Source organism: Durio zibethinus, chromosome 3 (genome assembly GCF_047325235.1).
Source record: "Durio zibethinus cultivar Kanyao isolate XHJ-2024 chromosome 3, ASM4732523v1, whole genome shotgun sequence".
Taxonomy (NCBI): Eukaryota; Viridiplantae; Streptophyta; class Magnoliopsida; order Malvales; family Malvaceae; genus Durio; species Durio zibethinus.
In genome coordinates, this window is record NC_143164.1 from 36,474,253 (window position 1) to 36,493,651 (window position 19,399).

Below are 19,399 nucleotides of genomic sequence, written 5' to 3' on the forward strand. Positions count from 1 at the left end.
CCAATCAATCTCAGAGTCAAAACACAACAGTTCTCTCTACGTGATTGTCATCCATTTTTTCCTTAAATCTGTAAAACTGTAAAAAACTTTGCCCTGTTCCTCGAAAAGTAATCTTTCAAGAGTTCCAAAATGAAATACAAACCCATGAAATTAAATGATACCTGACAATAATAATATAATTATCAAAGGAATCCCATGATCTCTCATGATTTTATATATATGGTCTAAAATGAAATTACCTCAAAAGGTTTGAATTTGATTGCTAAAGGAAGGCATAGCAGAATTATTTACCATATATAGTTGAAAGGGAATATAAAAAACTTGAGAAATTAACCATCGTTTCCTCAATTTTTACAAGCCTTTTTTCATTAGAAATTCCATTTCCAACATTCAACCAAGATTTTCAATTTTTCATGGTAAGAGCCTCCAAAACATTGCCTTAACCAAAAAAAAAAAGGTTTTAGAGAAAAACCTTCACCTTGACAACAAGAGTCTGCTCACAATAACCTTCACATAATAATAATAATTACCATACTAATTCTCTCCTTAATAACCCCCCTAATATACAATGGGAAGGGGAAGAAATTCATTCCATGGCTTTAGCATGCACTTGGCAATGAGCAATGGCAGCTTCACAATATGCAAGTAGGCACCAAGCAGCTTGAAAAGAAGCCAAACCCTCTCTTCTGCAAAAAATTAAACAAAGGAAAAAAGAGACAAACGATTAGAACTTCAATGGGTGATTAGCAATTGCATCAAAATAAAGCACAATTGTTAACATGGGATTGATAGTGGTATTTTGAAGCTTTGAGTGCAACTTTTAATGGAAGAGTAGAGCCTACCTTCTTGGGTTTTGTGTAAAGGAGCTCTGGGGAGATTTTGTAGAGGTCTTCATCAACAGGTTTGGGCGTTGGCCTGGGCAGAGGAGTGGGGCTTGGTGGTTCTTTCACGTTGGCCTCCCAGCTTTGCTTTTTTCCTTCTTTAACATGCGACTGCCGTACTTTTGTCTGAAATTTTTCATTCATTATTACCAAACCTACCCATTTACCAGGCATCATTTCATTATTCTGACATATTAATGCATGTTTGAGCATAGCAATTTCTTTTTCTCACTTTCTTTGCTTCTTTCTTGATTAGAGTTGTATTAAATCAACACAAAGTAAGCTTCTTAATTTCTATGAATTTTTCTTTTCCTTTTTGACATTTTCAATCCTTTATTATACCAAGGAACTCCTTTTCATGAACCACGCATTAACAATTCAAAGCATTTCCAAGAAATCATAGCCTTTCACAAGTATCAGAAGAATAAAGTATCTTAATGCACATGCACAAGTGAAAAAGAAGAACAAAAATCTGAAAAAAAAAAAAAAAAAGAAACTAAGGTTTAAGCTTCTTCTTCTTAGTTCTTACCCTTCTGCGAGGAACAACGATCATGGCAGGAGTAACAAAATCATTCCCATAAAGATCACCAGCAACATACAAATCACGATCCTCGGAGTAGCTGTAACGAAGCAACCCAGCTTGTCTAGCTGATTCAAAACACTGAGTAAAAGGGAGGTCATTGTTCCAATCCCAACTGCCAAAAGCTGGAACATGGCTCCTTGTATAAAAATCCTAAAACCCAAACCCACAACAAAACAAAGCTATCTCATCAGCAGCAGCAGCAACAACAATGCAAGTAGAAAAACAAAACCCAACAAAAACCAAAACATTATTAACCAAAGAGAACATACACCATGAAACTGAATATGAAGCATAGATAAGTTTAGAGGGAAAAAGAGTAAGCTTTACTTACATCCATATTGTTAGAATATCTTGAAGATTGACCTGACTTTTTAAAGAGGCCCTTTCAAAGGGAACAAGAAGCTGCTGAACTGAAAGAGAGTCTAAAATTTGTTCTCTTTCTCTTGTTTCTTTCTTGGGTGGGCGTGGGATATCCAGCAAATTTAAAAGGGAAAGGGAAGCTATGAAAGAGAGAGGAGGAATAGGGTAAAGTAGGGAAGTAGCGGACACAAGGACAAAGAGGCAAGGCAAAATAAGAAAAAAACAAAGGTGAAAGCAAGAGAGAGAAGCTACAACTAACAAGCATAGGTTGCTTTTGATCAGGGTTTTTAAAATATCCTTTGTCATCAACTTTCTTTTTGATATCAGGTGGGTTTTTGCTTTGCTTTCCCCAGTTTGTTGCTGATCAAAATGCATATTCCAATGCTTGAATCTTGATTTTTCTTTTGTTTTGTTTTTGCTTTGGCCTTTTTAACCCCACACGCGTGGCCCAGGAAAGCTCGGTGCTTTGTGCGGAACAGAGTGGCCGAGATTGAAAACATTCAAAATTAAAAAGGAAAAAACAAAACTTAAGAGAAATTGTTTTCAAATGGTTAATGACAATTGAGTCAATAATGGGTCAACTTCCAACAGTTTTACACTGAGTTTAATGCTACTGAAGGGAAACAGTGTTTTAAACTTGGAACTTGCATAAAACAAAGCTTCAGTGAAAGGATAAATTTTATATGAAGTTTATGAAATATTTTTAAAATAATTCAATAAAAATTTTAAATTAATAAAATGATAGAGCGTACTGTAAAAATTAATAATATGTTAAATAAATTATTTAAAATATTATTTATAATTAAAATTTGATATATATTTATTTAACGTTCTAGTTTTTGTTAATATTTTTATTAAAAATATTTATTTAAAAAATATATCAAATTTATTAAAATATTTTTAAAATTACATAATTTATATAACAATATTTTTAAATTTATCAATTTTAATTTTTTTTTATTTTTATTTAACCATTCAAATACGAAATTTCATGAATTTCATTAAAAGAATTTCATTTAAGTCTTTTTTATTTAAATAAAACAAAGGGTTAATATTATAAATATTAGTTTGTGAAAGATTTAATATGATATTTAAATTTAAAAAATTTTTAATATAATATTTGAATCATTAATTTATTAATAAATATAATATTTTAAATATTTTTTGTCCATCATATATTATTATTTATATTAAAAAATTATATTAATTAATAAATTTATAATTCAAATAACATATTAAAAAATTTTTAAATTTAAATACACATTTTACTATAATTTAAATATCATGAGTAATATTAATTTTAAAATAAATTATTTTTGCAGATAAATAGACAAGGACATATGTACTGTGCAGACAAGCTATGGCCTTTTCTCTTTTGAGTTTATATTTTATTGTACCCCAAATGATGATAACAATGTTTTTCCTATTTTTATTTTCTTTCATCTGAATACTCCATTTTAGATATGTAGAAGTAACAATTTTCTCCCTTACATTTTACCTATACTCTTATATTTTCACCCTAAACCCTAAATTAAATTAAAGGTGTTAACGAATAAAGTTTTGGATGAACTATTCGTAAATATATTTAATTTTTATTTATTTATATTTATTTATTTATTAAATTTAATAAATGATTTTAAATAATATTTTTATATTTATTTATTAAACGAATTAAATACGAATAAAAAATTTATTTGATTTATTTATATTCGTGAATAAATTCGTTTAAAATTCATTTAAAATTTGTTTATTTATTGTTCATTTGTTATTCATTTACAATAATATTAATACAATTATATTTTTATCGTTTACTTTAATCTTATTTTAATATTTGTTTACATTTGTTTATGTTTTTTATATTTTTTTAAGATTTATTTGTTTAAATTTATTTTATTATAATTTATTTATTATTCATGAATATATTTGTTTAATATTTATTATTCGTTTAACTTAATTAAACTAAACATGAATTAAACGTGAACTTATTATTTAACGAATCGAATACAAATAAATAAAATAATTTTTTTAACGAATATGAACTTAAAATAAACACTTCTAAAAATAAATGAATAAATCATAAATATACATTCGTTCATTTACCTTATATTCATTTATAGTTCTACCTTAAATCACATAAAATTTACTAAAAAAAAGGGGATAGCAAATCGATTCACTCACTCTCTTGTCAATTGTCACGGGGAATCCAGCCATGTTCATTCACTCTCTTGTCAATTATCATGGAGAATCCAACCATAATATAGTTTGAAAATTCCATCTTCTTCGAGAAAATGAGAAAAAGGGAATCAAAGAAAAGCAAACCATATAATACAGGAATGAGAATTTCTTCTTTACGATATTCCCTATAATTTGTCCTCTATTGTTTTTTGCCTAGGGATGATTTTTTTTTTTTGAAAAATTCAAAGATAGATAAAGATGCTCAATCATTCAGATTAAGATAAAATATATCATATTTAATAATTTAAAATAAATAATTATAAATTATATATTCAAGATAATTTTAATAAATTATTATTAACAAGACTCAAACTCAAAATTTTTTTATTAAAAAAAAAAAAATTAACTAATTGAACCAATGCTTGATTTGCAGCTTAGGGAGTGAAGAAATGTGCCATCAACCATCGTTAAACATTACATTGTCTTTACAGGCTGGTCATATACTGCTAATCTGCTGCTATTACCTTTTCTACTTGTCTCATTCCCCAAATTTTAACTAAATTGTTCCTTGAGTGGGTCAAGTTGGTCAGAAGGTTTTTTGTGCATAGAAAATAAACGAACCATCCATGTGATCCATCCAAGTCAATGAGATTAGGAATGTAAATGATATATTAATATTTATAAATTATTCGAGTTTGATTAAAATAAAATTTAAATTTGATTAAATTATTATTGAGTTGAATTCGAACTCGAATAATTCGATTTATTGATCGAATCGAATTCGAATATTCTTATACTCTACTCGAATAGTTCGTGAGCTTAATCGAGTTTTTATATTTAAATATTTTATATTATTTTAATTAATAAAATATATCGAATTTGAGTTCAAGTTCGAGCACAAATAATAGAATTCTTGTCGAATATAAAAATCGAACTTATTTTTACATATTAATTGAACTTAATCGAGCGAATTCAAATAGTTCAATTTTGATCATGAATCGAGCTCGAACTAAAAAAATAAAAATCGATCGAGTTTGTATCAAGTATAGAGCTACGAGTTGGGAGTCGAGTTCGAGCTTCTCACTGTATCAAATTGACTCGATTACACTCCTAAACGGGATAAAATTTATATGAAATTTTTTTTAAAAAATAATTTAATAAAAATTTAAATCAATAAATGAATAAATTTTAATATAAAGATTAATAATATATAAAAATATTTAAAATATTATTTATAATTTAAATTTTATTAATACTTATTTAATGAAAAAAATTTTATTAATATTTTTACTAAAAATATCTATCTAAAAATATATATCAAAATTTATTAAATTTTACATGCTTAATTTATGTAATAAAATCTTTTAATCTATTGATTTTAATTTTTAATTTTAATTTTAATTTAATTATTTATAATAAAAAATTTTATAAACTTCACATAAAAAATTTTTCCAATTCATATAAGTTTTTCCCTGTGTAACTGGAAATTTAGGTTGACTTCCACTCATGGACCACATGCGTCTGATTTATTTGGCCAAAAAGAAAGAAAGAGTCGTTCCTTAAACTTTGTTTTGGTAATGTTTTTAATTTTGTTTTCCTTTTATTTTTCAAAAATAATAGAAAAACACATACAAATAATGGAAAAAAAAAAAAACGAATCTTTAAATATTGTATAGTCAAGCATTTACAATCAAATTAAAAAAGAAAAAACGAAGATGATAAAGGGAGCGAGAAAATATTTACATGACATTTTATTAATGAAATTTGTAAAATTTTTATTAAAAATGAGTAAATTAAAATTAAAATTAAAAATTAAAATCGATAAATTGAAAGATTTCATTATATAGATAAAATGTGCAAATTTGATTTATTTATTAAATAGTTATTTTTAGTTAAAATATTTATAAAATTTTTACCAATTATTAAATATCTATTGAATTTGAATTATAAATAATATTTTTAATTTTTACATATTATTGATATTTATATTAAATTATATCAATTTTTGAATTTTTTATCAAAATTTTTATTTCCTTTTTTCTAATGAGGGATTTCACGAATTTCACCTTTATATAAGTTTTATCCGAGTTGGGCGGGCCAATCCGCAGATTAGATGGGCTTTATGAGGAAAGCCTCTAATGGGTGATTCATCTTTTATCATAAGAAGCATTGGGCCTATTTATAAAACATCGATAATTATCTTCATGGGCTTTCTTCCCTTCCTTTTGTGGGCCTTGTGATCCATTATTAAGTCCACCAGACCCAATTTCCTACTCGTAGCAATCCTCAAAATAAAAGCAAAAAAAAAAAAAGAATGTAAAAGAATAAATAGAAAGACATGCCGAATTCACTGTCGCTTTAATTATAGCATCTACGGCAACAACAATCCATGTTTCAAGAACCAAGTCGCACAAAACCCAACAGCATAATTTAAAAAAGAAAGGACGTAAAAAGAAGAGAGGGAGTAAATTATAATAATCCAAAGAGACCATCCTAAAAGTAACTTGAGGAGTGTATTGCAGATGCCCTCCTGGACATGTCCCTAGGTGGTAACTCAAATTTTGTTTAAACAAATGTCGGAGACTTCAATTTAAGGTTAGAACCACGGACAGAAGCATCAAAATCCGACAACATTTGTATCAGTAAATAATAATAATAATAATCACGACAACCCCCCAATAATCCATCTCCATCCTTGTTGGGACCGCAAAACACTCCCTTTTCCAACTCCCACCAACTTCTTGTTATAGATTTTAAAAAATCCAGCTAACACATAAATAAATAAATAAATAAAAACGGCTGGACTACACTCAAAGGTAATAACAATTCTGATCTGTTGACTAACCAAGTGATTCGAATCTATTCAAATTTTTTTGAATAATATATAATATTATAAAATTATAAAATTTTATTTAAATTTAAAAAAAATTTTAATTAAAATTATTTGATTTAATTTGATTCATTAATTTTTAATTTTTATATTATTTTAATATAAATTTTAATATATTTATATAAATTTATATATAAAATAATTATTTTATTTTATAAAAATTTAAAATATATACAAAAATTAATAAAATATATAACTAAATTCAATTTAATTTTTATTATTTTTATATCTCGATCCAAACTTAATATAAATATTTAATATCTAAATTTAATTTAAAAACAAAAATTCGATCAAAATAAAATTAAACACTATAATTTTTAATTTTTTCTCACCCTTAACTCAAAATTTTTCTTTTCTCATCCGTCCAAGTTTCGAAACTATATTTATTACCAGCAAAACATACTTATCACGCTTCCATTTAACATCAAACAACAATATTTACGACTACATGCATAAACTAAAAACATGACTGTTGTCCAACCTTAAAAAATTTAAAAAAAAATAAAAAAAACTAAGTCAATTCAATTTTATAACCTAATCATCGAATAGCATAGTTTATATTATCACAACTCATACTCTCACTTCTAAAAATCTTACGGCTTTGACCAAGGTACCAACGATCAACCACCACTGCAAAAACGACACATAACTTATCCACATCCATGATAATGAAAAGTCATTCTTACCCTTCAAACTTATTATAGCCTAGGTCAAGGTAACAGATATGCAAACTGAGAATTACTCACATACAAAATAAAAACATTATCCCAATGATTAAAGTATTGAATTTCTTTTGATTTCGAATATTTTGAATAAAAAAAAAATAGTGACAGTTTGCTTTTTTATAAAATTCGTAGACGATGATTTCAAATTAATCGAGACTTAAATGATTACTGAATTATAAAAGTGTCAGACCAAAAACAAAAAACGTTGTAAAATTCACCTGAAACCGACAGACGTAGGTTATAAAAGATATCCCAACATTTTTTTTTTTTTTTTTCACTTCAAGATAACCGAAGGTTCACGATGAGCAGTATCAAAATATTCAATAGTAATGCCTAACTCTACTGATAACCTAAAACTACCGGCTAGAAACCTTCTTTTTATGACACGGGGTCCCACCCATCACAGAGAAATTAAAGCAGGGAGTTAAAAAAAAAGTAGATCAATGATCTGATGGCATCTAAGCTTCCACGTCAGCGCTCTTCTTGGCGGGGGAGCAGATGAGCCAAACGTAGCCATAGGGATCCTTGACCTTGCCCAAGCGAACGCCACCGCACGCGCCGTCGCCCTCGGTTATCTCACCCTCCGCAACAGCTCCAGCGTCCACAGCCTTCGTAATAGCAGCTTCCACGTCCTCAGTCTCGAGGCAAAGCACACATCCAGCACATCCAGTCCCCTCAGCTTTCACCCTGCGTAATTGAATCACGAACAAACCAAACGACACAAATAAGAAACTCGAAACGAGGAACAACCAAGCAACCAGTAAAACAGAAGAGTCATCAAACCAGTGTTGCCAAAGAAACTCACGGTCATGGTAATAACAAGCTTCATCTACATATAATAAACATATTCATGACGCGCTTTAATAACGTTAAACATTTTGATAGTTCTTAACGATATTCGTAATCTCTCAGTCATGCAGATCTAAAGATAGGGAGCTCTAAACGACCAAACCGCAAAATCAGGAATGGTTCCCAGCCAAAGAAAAACAAGATCAAATCAGTCTTTAGAACAAAACATAATAAAACAAGAGCACAAACAGCCATCACAACGTAAACGCTTATAGAAAGGAGAGAGGGCTGGTAGGGGAAGCGTACGGAGCAGACTCATCAGCGATATCAGATACGATAATGGTAGAGCCAGCAAGCTCAAGCTGAGCGGAGAGGATGTGAGGTAGCTCCTGCTCAGCTTTGCGTTTGGGGTAAACAGTACGGCCAGCCTCTACAGCGCCAAACGCGGTCTTGTAGAACAGCACCGCATCAATTGCCTTCGGTGCCTCCACCATCAGCTGTGGCTTCAACGCCGTGAACTCCACCGGCCCTCCCTTCTCCGCTCCTCCGTTCGGCATCTCCTGCAGCGCCATTGATGAAACTAAACACAAGCTTTTTGCTGAGAGAAAGAAAAAACCCTAACCCTAGTAAAGACAAATTAAAAGAAAACAAAGAGAAAGCAACGAATCAGGTGATAAAGGGATTGTGAGGTGTACTTATGGATGCGGGGAAGCGGAACCATATGGGAATAAGATTGGGATTTTAACAATTTGTGATTCCTATTTTGTCCCCCTGTCTTGCTCTAAATTTACGAATCGTACCACTGGTTAGTCTGTTAACATTTCTGTTAGTTTTTTTCTAGGACCAAAATGTCCTTGACGTGTCATTTACTCAAGCTAACTTGACGACTAATCAGACTATTGGCTAATGTGTACTTGTGATGCCCTATGGTTCCGCTGCTACTACAGTTATTTCGTTGGATTTTAAAAGCTCGTTATGGCCTTTTTATAGCGGTTGCATGGAGTAACTAGGGATGAAATTCCAAACCGTCCTCAGCAAGTTTCGATCTTATACGATCTGATTTTATAAAATAATATTTTAGATAAGATTGAATTAGATGATAATTAAAAAAAATGGATGTTGAATTTTAAGTAAATTCATTTCTAACTCGATTTGATATATATATAAATTATTTTTTAATTAATTATTTAATTTTATATTTATATTAAAAATAATATTTTTTAAATTTAAAATATGATACAATTTTATATAATGTTGAATTAGTTTGTGTTCGGTTATAAAAATAAAAAAATTTATCTGATTTAATCAGATTCAGATATTATAAATATAAAATTATATAAGATTCGAGACGAATAAAAATTTATCTCAACCAGATCTATTGTAATTTTTAAGATTAGTAATATATTTGGATGAAAGTGAAAGTGAAAATAATATTGTTAATAAAATTATTTATTGCAACATGAGATGAGATATTGTAATGTTGAGTATAAAATCAAAGATAAAAATTATATATTTAAACGTAAATGAAATAATAATTGTTAAATTGAGTATGATAATTAATTATTTAAATTTTGCAATAAAATAATACATTGCTTTAGGGTCTAATAAACCTCAATTGCATCAATTGCATACCACAATGAAGTCGAAGACAATGAAAGTGTTGGATTCTATCACGTCCCGATATAATGGAATCCAAAGGTATCTTAATCTTGTAAATTACAGCGTTTCACTTTTTTTTTTTTTTTGAGATTTTATAATTATTTAATTACAATAAATATTGTTTGATTATCAATCATTTATGAATGCAAAATTGATTTAATGTTTTAAGATTAACTAAAGAGTGTCTTATAATATTCTCTAAGATTAGTTAATATATAAATAGTAATACTTTTATTTTGAATGTAATAATTGAAAACTTTATTTATGATTCTTAAAATATTAGGTGAAGATGTTATTATACTCACTTAGATAGCATCCATATTTTAATGTACTTTATATAATTTTAAATTATAATTAAGTAATTATTTATCTAATCATCCACTACTTATATGTGAAAAATTGTAGTTTTAATGTACTCTAAGGTAAGAGTAAGAAAAAAATAAAAAATCTAAAAAATGAATTTAAAACAATAATTTTTTGTTTTGATCGATTTTTTTATTTGGTTTAAATCATTCGGATATTTTAAATCAAATATTTTAAATCGGATTATATATATATTTTGCAAAAAAAATTAAAACGAATCAAATTATATATTTTTTATATCGTAAAAATGTATTAAATGTATAATATTTTTTAAAAATTATATTATATTTTGAATGTATAATCCAATTTAATTTTTGTACAAAATTATAATTCAATTTAAAAAATATTATACATTTAAAATATTATATCGCAAAAAATTAAATCAAATCAAATTATATATTTTTTATAATTTATGTATATTTTTTAAATTTTTTTTAAAATTGAATAATAATTTTATATCAAAATCTACTTAAATACATTAAAATTTTATATTAAAATAATATATAAAACTTTAAAAAATAAAAAATAAAACTAATAAATCAAACTGATAAAATTCGATTTGATTTGATTTGATTCAAATCGAATGAAAATCTAAATTAAATTTGGATCAGATTTTAATTTTTTATAATATTATATAATATTCAAAAAATTCGAATAAAATCTAATATGAACTCAATCATTATCATCCATACTCTTAGACATGACAAAAAAAAATCAATGATGTCATATATCAATTCACCAACTTAGTATTATTAAAAATATTTAACATTAAATTCAAAACTATGCCAACAAAAACGTATGACCATATTCTAATTCATATAAAAATTTTTTTAGATTTTTTAAATACTATTACTCATTGTCCTTATATAAAATGGATGGAAATTTTACTTATTTTGACTCCTCTTGTTACATTTTTATTAATTTTAGTGGGGTTAAAAAAAAATTACAAAAAAATTATTTTTATATAACTATATAAATTTAGATTGTTAAGGAAATAGATTGATATAATAGTTAAGAAAATAAATAAAAATATTATTATTGGTAGAAATGAATTGTGTAAAAAATTCTAAAATTACGGTCTAATATATAAAAATGTAAATCTACGAGAAAAAAAGTAAAAAAATTTTGATTAAAAATTATAATTACAGTAAATTTATTTTAAAAATAAACAAGTAAGCCCCTGAGATAGCAATCAAAATATCAAATTAGGCCTTAAATAAAATTTCAAATCCAAGTTCAATTTCTAACCGTTACTCGTAAATGTTCATTGATTAAGGCACCTATTAAACTGTTTTCATTAACTTAGTAAAGGTGGGATGGGATTTAGGTAGAGATTCATTGGACTAACAATTCATTGGTAATTTTTTTTTTTAATTTAAAATCTTTATAAAATCATTGGAATATTCGTGATCAATTAAAGAATTGTCAGATAGAGAAATGCTTTAGTGTATTTGGTAATTCTGGTTTTACCCCTTTTGGGCATGGAATTTTGGTAGAGTTAGATTGGAGGTTTTTTTTAAAACAAAGGTCAAAATTAGATTGGAGTTGAATTTTAGATAAATTCATCTCAATCTAATTTATATATAATATTTTTTATTATTTATTTAATTTTATATTTATATATTATATATTTTATTAAATATTTATTAATTTTATATTAAATTAATTATAATTTTATATTTATTCGAATCAAATTAAGTTAGAATATAAATTAAATCAAATTGAAATTTGACAAAGCAAAAATATATCCCTGGACCCGTTACCATTTCCATGGGCCTCTAAATATCCAATTTTACAGCATTGGGTTGTCGCTGAAGAAGTCTTTATCAAAAGTTCAAACCAACAACCTTTTCACTCAATCAGGCCGTCTTAGCTCAGCCGGTAGAGCGCATGGCTTTTAACCATGTGGTCGTGGGTTCGATTCCCACAGACGGCGTTCCTGGATATGTTATCATCATTGGTATTTTTCGTTATTTTTGCAATCTCCAAAACCCAAAACCCCACAAAGAAAATGTTGCCGAGCAGTGTCTTATTCTTCTTCCCTAGTTGTTCAACTCCAAATCTTCCTTCACTGTTCTTCACCACATCAATCCCCTCTAACTTCCACCAACCCCACTATCATTGGCAACTAAAACTCCCCAAGAGAAAGAAGCAGCAATTCTTGGGCAGCGTGTCGTCCAGCTATGAAGTTGGTGGAGGCTACCCTGATGAAGAATTTGAAACAATTTATAAAACCCAAGGCCAACAAGTTCAAGAAACCCAAAACTTAGATTCTGCTCAGCATGAAGCTATACTCAAAGGAGGAGATCAAGTCACTTCTGTTCTTGAAGAAATTATTACCCTTGTAAGCTCCCCATTCTTCTCTTACTCTTATTATTATTTTAAGAATCTATTATTTGTCGGGAACTTGAATTTAATTGTGATAGGATACTTGTTTTAATGCCATTAATATCCAGAAATTTCCATCGCTAGTTTGCTATTTTTTTTGGTACAAAGTAGGCCGCAGTCTGCAAATAAGGGATGGGTTGCAGTTTGGATAGCATGTCGATGGCTGCACGATTCAACTGAGCTAAACTTCGGATATGTTAATTTGCTACTTTGCTTGCTTAGTTTTAGTATGTTTATGGAAATCTTGTACGAGGACCTTTAATATGTTTATGCAAGATTTACCGGCATGTCTATAGATCCCATAATTGAGCTGCAACAATAGTTGAAACGTGACTCAAGACAAGAGCTGCCTGTATATACCAGGCTGTAACGACCAGCTTTCTGAATTCTATCTGATTTGTAAATAAAATTTTCTTTTCAGGCTTTTGACTAGGAAGTAGTAACCCATGTGTCAAATATCACATAACGTTTTGAATTTCGAATCCTTCTACAATCTTCGCTAACCCAGTAGTGAATTGCATCTTTATGTTGACTATCTGATGTGTAACATGGGTACAGCTAGAAGATATGAACATGGATGATGCATCTGAGGAGGTTGCCCTTGAATTAGCTGCGCAAGGAGTAATTGGAAAAAGGGTGGATGAAATGGAATCTGGGTTCATGATGGCCCTGGATTACATGATCCAACTTGCTGAAAAGGACCAAGATGATAAGGTAGCACAACTTTATCTGTGCATTTGTCTGACTTGCAGCAATTTATTCTGTGTTATAAAACATTTATTTTTGGCAAAACATTTAGAGAGCTTCGGTTGCAATTGTTAAGATTCTGGATTTGGTCGCAATTCATATGGTCGCTCAATAAAACTGAATCTTAATTTTAATTTTGACTTTTGTTATAAAAACCAGAATTCAAAAGCAAGCATTTTAGTTTAGCGAAATTGATATTTTCCTGTGGTAAATATTTTATCACGTCTCTTAGCTGAATGTTTTAAGATTTAAGATGATTGAAAAGGGTTTGCTTCAATATTGAAACTTTACTGAAAATAGGAACTTTAGCATGACTTTGCAAAACTTGATGATCACTTGTTGTTTGAAGTGGTCTTCTGTCAGCCGAAGCTCATTTGTGCCCAAGACCAACTGTGACTTGTGTTTGCAATGTTGCCAACTTGTAATCTGTTCACAGAACTATTATTAATACAAGTCATTGTGGTTCTTTGGCTCTTTTACAGTGATTTCTAACATCATTAGAAATTAGTTTAAGGTGCCATCTCCCCTCTTTCTAAGTTGCTTTTTCTTCTCATTTTCCCTGATATGGGTTTATAAAGTAATAGCAGCTTAGGACTGCTTAAGGTAGAAGGCTGCAGAACCAACGGTGCATATTTTGATGTTAACTGAATCATTGAAAACTCCGTGTTTGTTTTGTATATTATTTTAGTTGTCATTTTGGACTTTGACATGATTTGAAATTGCTGTGTCTCTTTTAGAGCTGGTTATTTTGTTGTCAGTCATTGTTTGACCTCTTCATTAATTGATGCTTTTCTCTCATTTGAATAAATACAGAATGGACTAAAAATGTTTCTTTTTTTGGTTCAGAGAAAGTCACTGCTTGAGGTGATTAAGGAGACTGTGCTATCACATCTCACAAAAAAATGTCCCCCACATGTAAGGAAGTAACTTGAGGCCCAATACGGCAATACCTGGTTCAACTTTATTTCAAAGTTAGTTCCATAAACTAACATTAACTGAATACTAAGTTATTTTCTCTTGTTTTTCCTTGCTTCCTAGGTTCAAGTGATAGGACTTCTCTGTAGAACACCCCAAAAAGAAAGCAGACATGAACTACTGCGCCGAGTTGCTGCCGGTGGCGGTGTTTTCAAAAGTGAAAATGGCACCAAAGTTCATATTCCTGGAGCAAATCTAAATGATATAGCAAACCAGGCCGATGATCTACTAGAGGTATTTATTTGAAAATCTTATCATGAATTGCACTTTCTGATCACTTTTGAAATATATGAAGTCATTAGGCTGACTACCCAATACTCTTCTCTTATACCTGTTTGATTTGTGTTGCACCAAAGTGAAACCCTTTAAGTTGATAGATGCTTGAACATCATGGAGATTCACATCTTGATAAGCATTTCTGGATATTGACTGATTGCATTTTAATTTGTAAAATGAACTTGGTGCCATAGGTCAGCTTCTATTCAGGTAAACAAACAGACCTCAATTGTTTAATATACAGTTATTATTAAAGCTTGTAGGATCTGCATGCACTATTATGTGGTATGTAACTTCTTAAATGACCCAATAACTAAAAAGAAAAAAATGCCTCTTGAACTATATCTCTATTATTGCACATTACTTTCAATAGTCAACCTGAAAATTTTTTAATTGCATTATTTATGAATTTTAAATTTTTTACTTCCATTACAGTCATTTTGCTTTTGAGATGAAAATTTCCAAGTTTGGTTTAGTTTTAGTTTGTTATTGTGGTAGATAATTCAACTTTACCTAGGTGACTGCCTTGGCATTGGGTCATCACCTAGGTGAATGTGCATATCAAGTTGACAACTGAGAAGGGAACAAATGAAAATTTATTATAATTTAAATGTTGAAAAAGGATAACATTTTTCTTTTGAGCTAAAATTGCAAAAATATTTCTGCTTTTTGGAGACTACAACTTGGGTGGATTTCATTTCTGTTAGTTTTTGTTCACATTGGCAATGTTTTCTAAGTTTCTTAGCATTTAAGCTCACTTTGCATTGTCAGTGGTTTTCTAGACAATGGAAACTCAAGCAGTTGTTCCAGATCGAAAACTACTTGCAAGACTTGTTTTGATTAGAGAGGAAGCTCGAAATATGATGGGAGGTGGAATATTGGACGAAAGAAATGACCGTGGTTTTAGTACTCTTCCTACATCAGAGGTGTGCATGATTGCATTTATGAAAGCTAAAATTGATTATAATAGGTGGCTAATCTCTATTCTATGCGTTGTAAGCAATTTCCTTTTGTTGGAGAGGGGCCCACCTAGATAAAGTGCCATAATGACATCAGACCAAAGCAATGTTAGATAACCCCATTTAACACTCCCCTTCAAGTGAAGGCTCAATGGAATAGCTGAGAACACAGCCTACCTGATGGACGGTGAAAACATGGCAAGACACGATAAACATTGAAAAAACCTAATTCTTGATACAATATTAAACTCCCCAACAAAAACCAATTACCAACTTTAGTTTGATGTCTTGTTAAGCATATAGCTGAAAACTGATAGGCAATAGGGAGAGAGGCCTAACCTGGATGCAAGGACAATAAACACCAAAAGAAACCCACACAGGATAATACCATTTGATACTTTATTTCTAAATATATCCAACTTTTTATATAATACGTTATTGATGATCCTCTAATCCTATAAAATCAATCTACTTTAGTGGTTATGTTGTTGTTATTTCAATGACCAATGGCATGATTAAGATCTTATCAATGCAGGTGAACTTCTTAACAAAACTGGTAGCTCTGAAACCTGGGAAAACTGTCCAGGAAATGATAAAAAATGTGATGCTAGGGAAAGATGAAGGTGCAGACTACTCTGACACTGATGAAGAAGCTAATGCTGGTCAAATGAGATCCAGTGGAATTGCAGGAAGGGTCAGTTTTAGTTTCATTTATGTGCTATTTTCTTTATTAGTGAATAAGAAAGAGCTGTCTTTTTGGCTAGACATGCATGCAAAATTGTGGAAATTCTAGTGTATTCACTTTCTTCTTGTTATGATAATCAGGGCAGTGTTACAGGGAGAAAACCATTTCCTGTTCGCCCTGGTATGTTTCTTGAGACTGTAACAAAGGTATTCTTCACTTACACTATTAGCCATCAGGGTTGTGAGTTGTGGCTTAATTTTATGTACCTCATGGCAATTTTCTTTTATTGCATGCCCTCTAGATTGCATGCCCATGGACTTCTTGGATCACCTTTTGCTACATGCAATAACTACACTAATGGATCTTTTTTTTCTTGCATTCTTAGGTCTTGGGTGGTGTCTACAGTGGAAATGTCTCTGGCATAACAGCACAACATCTAGAATGGGTAAATTATATTTTGCCTTGCCTTCTTTGTAACTCCTGAGCATGGATCTTATGTTTGATTTGACAGCACAAGTCATTAACATCATCTGTAGTCCTTTCTTATCATCTTTTATTTGTTTTTCTCAATTCCCATTGACAGTTTAAGTGGGCATTCATGTGATTTTGATGCTTTTACATCGTATAAATTGTGCACTGTATTTATGGATCAGCCTAAGGGGGGTTGATAGTTGATTGAGAACTTTGAAGTAAAACTCAGTCATCTATTATTGCAGAATATATTACTAAACCTTATTTCCTATTTCTAAATTATCTAGAATTTGCTTTATCTCACCAATCAAATGCATGATTAAGCTTGTTGAACCATTTTAAGACTTAGCTGGTCATATTCATTACTGTTTGTCTGTGGTCTCATAATTATTTATCTTCTATCCAGGTTCATCAGAAAACACTTCAAGTTCTTCAGGAAATTGCATTCTAGTTTTATCAAATCATAAGCCCAATTTATGTCATTCCTCAAGGGAAGGAGATGATTTGGTAAGTAGAGTTTAGCGAATATTGCTCCCAACTATGAAACATCTATGAAAAGTAGGTCATTGAGAAATTGAGCAATGTTAGATGTACATACGTTAGAATGAACTACTGTTTGCTATTTTGTATTTTAGTTGTCTTTGCAGCCTAAAGTTGGGGTGGGTTCATGATCTCCTTATGAATTGGTATATCTATCACAAATGCTAAAACCGGTCGGTTGATATACATACATTTTGTTGCTTGCTGTATATTTTTTCTCCCCTCATTTGCAGTTCTTTGCATTGAACTAGAAGCAAAAGGCAAACCTCAGACAAAAACAAATGTCTTGAATTTGTCAAATTCAACTACCAAACAGACTTAAGATAATAGATTGAGGTGTATATCATAAAAAGCTTTTTCCAAGGCTTTGTCTAGGAAGAATTCCCTTATGAATACCCGGTCTCTCTGTTCATTACCTAATCTTCTAGGTGTTTGTATCTTTTTAATCTTACTTTTTAATGACAATGATGGGTTAACCACATGAAATTTAGGTTTAGGTTGATGATGCATGCAAAACTTAGATATCAAAACCAACCATATCCAAAACCTAGGAACTTTCTTCTCTAGGACTAGGTTCCTTTAGCTGGATTACAGAAAGCTACATTGTTCTTTGTGAAATTCATTTTAATTATTCAAGTTGCTAATCAAATCTTCAATGATCAAACAAATCGAACCCATATGTAACCCAAATTATAGTTTTACTGCATCTGAAACAGCTAACAATGATGAAGATTAACAATGGTGGATTGCCATGTGGGGAAGGGTCCCACTTAATAGCCATTGTATAACATAGGGATCAGAGAACTTGGTAATGATTTGAATGTTGTGAGAAAGTAGAAGCAAACACAGCAAGGATTGCTACATATTCCCTTTATAATTTACAAAAACCTTTTCCCCACTACACCACCACTTCTTGCCTTTAGTTTTGCCTTTTTTGTAAAGCAAATAGTGCGTAGTGTGTATAAACTCCCACCAAATAGGATTTGCCACCACGCCATCTCTACAAATTGGGTCGCCCACCCTCCTTTGGCTCACCCCACCATTGCCCTACCCCAGCTGTCTTCTCATTGCTACCCTTGTTTCTGTATCTTCTTCTTGTTCTTCCCCAATCTTCTTTTGATCAACCAATTAAAAAGAAAAAAAACCAATTAGAGTTGAAATTACCCCATGTGAGCAGTCTTTTTCAAGTTTGTTGTCAAGTCTCATGGCGTGCTTGAAAATGAATAACTTTTTAGTCATCAAAAGAGTGAATTGATGAGAAGTGAGAACTTAGAAGTTTACTTTTGATAAAGGCAGATGGATTGTTCTATGCTCACTTTTGCAGGGAAAATATTTTTCAGGTTTTTCTTTTCTTGAAAAAAAAAATGAAATTGAAATTACATGCAAGTATGCAGCAAATGATGTTTCTTGCATGTCACTAATACTTTCACTTTACTTTGTTCTGTTTCTCTCTCTGTTGCAGTGGTGTGAAAGCTTTTTGTTAATTATATTTGTTCATCATCTTTTGTGTCATGCAGGTAGCATAATATTTGATCTGATCAAAGATCTTCTGATTTGGGATCTGATGATGGGTCCTATGATTCATCTTAGAAGCTGATATATATAATGAGATTCAGAGTCAGACCAAATGAAATGTATGATGCTTTGAGCATCTACAATCTTTATCTGATGCTAAAGTATACAGTGGGACCATAAGTAGCAATGACCCTGGAAAAATTGAATTACCCAACTAATTTTTGTAAGAAAAAATCCCTAACACTTTAGTTAAATTTAGGATGAACGGTAAACGGTGAGATTAAAAATAATAATAAAAATTATTATAATTATGATAAAAAAAAATTTTAGCTGCAATTAAAAAAAATCAATAAAAAATTTACACCTAATGAATTTTATTAAAATTAATATTTAAATTTAATTGATATTTCAATGAGTT

At 29.9% G+C, this 19,399-nt stretch overlaps 3 protein-coding genes and 1 non-coding gene across 6 annotated transcripts; 2 read left to right on the forward strand and 2 right to left on the reverse strand.

Moving 5' to 3' along the window:
* Positions 1–353: 353 nt before the first annotated feature.
* LOC149519807 (uncharacterized) lies at positions 354–2,199 on the reverse strand. The gene is made up of 4 exons (XM_089757979.1): positions 1,796–2,199; positions 1,411–1,614; positions 843–1,007; positions 354–686 (listed from the first exon to the last, which is right to left on the reverse strand). The coding sequence occupies exons 1-4, from the start codon at positions 1,799–1,801 to the stop codon at positions 633–635; spliced, it is 429 nt and encodes a 142-aa protein (XP_089614105.1). The 5' UTR covers positions 1,802–2,199; the 3' UTR covers positions 354–632.
* Positions 2,200–7,852: 5,653 nt separating this feature from the next.
* On the reverse strand, positions 7,853–9,111 carry LOC149519808 (uncharacterized protein At5g48480-like). Its single transcript, XM_089758737.1, has 2 exons — positions 8,710–9,111; positions 7,853–8,301 (listed from the first exon to the last, which is right to left on the reverse strand). The coding sequence occupies exons 1-2, from the start codon at positions 8,973–8,975 to the stop codon at positions 8,073–8,075; spliced, it is 495 nt and encodes a 164-aa protein (XP_089614863.1). The 5' UTR covers positions 8,976–9,111; the 3' UTR covers positions 7,853–8,072.
* Positions 9,112–12,288: 3,177 nt separating this feature from the next.
* Positions 12,289–12,361, forward strand: TRNAK-UUU (transfer RNA lysine (anticodon UUU)). The gene has a single exon. It is a non-coding gene; the product is annotated as a tRNA-Lys (tRNA).
* A 33-nt stretch (positions 12,362–12,394) lies between these two features.
* LOC149519810 (protein PEP-RELATED DEVELOPMENT ARRESTED 1, chloroplastic) lies at positions 12,395–19,087 on the forward strand. 3 transcript variants are annotated; one of them, XM_089758738.1, is made up of 10 exons: positions 12,399–12,769; positions 13,372–13,527; positions 14,407–14,475; positions 14,599–14,769; positions 15,594–15,737; positions 16,306–16,464; positions 16,596–16,635; positions 16,841–16,900; positions 17,333–17,433; positions 18,984–19,087. In XM_089758738.1, exons 1-10 carry the CDS (start codon positions 12,437–12,439, stop codon positions 18,990–18,992), a joined length of 1,242 nt encoding a protein of 413 aa, XP_089614864.1. In that variant the 5' UTR covers positions 12,399–12,436; the 3' UTR covers positions 18,993–19,087. The 3 variants fall into 3 exon arrangements, with proteins under 3 accessions (XP_089614866.1, XP_089614864.1, XP_089614865.1); XM_089758739.1 differs by having other exon boundaries at positions 12,401–12,769; positions 16,596–16,661; XM_089758740.1 differs by lacking the exon at positions 15,594–15,737 and having other exon boundaries at positions 12,395–12,769.
* The last annotated feature ends 312 nt before the right edge of the window (positions 19,088–19,399 follow it).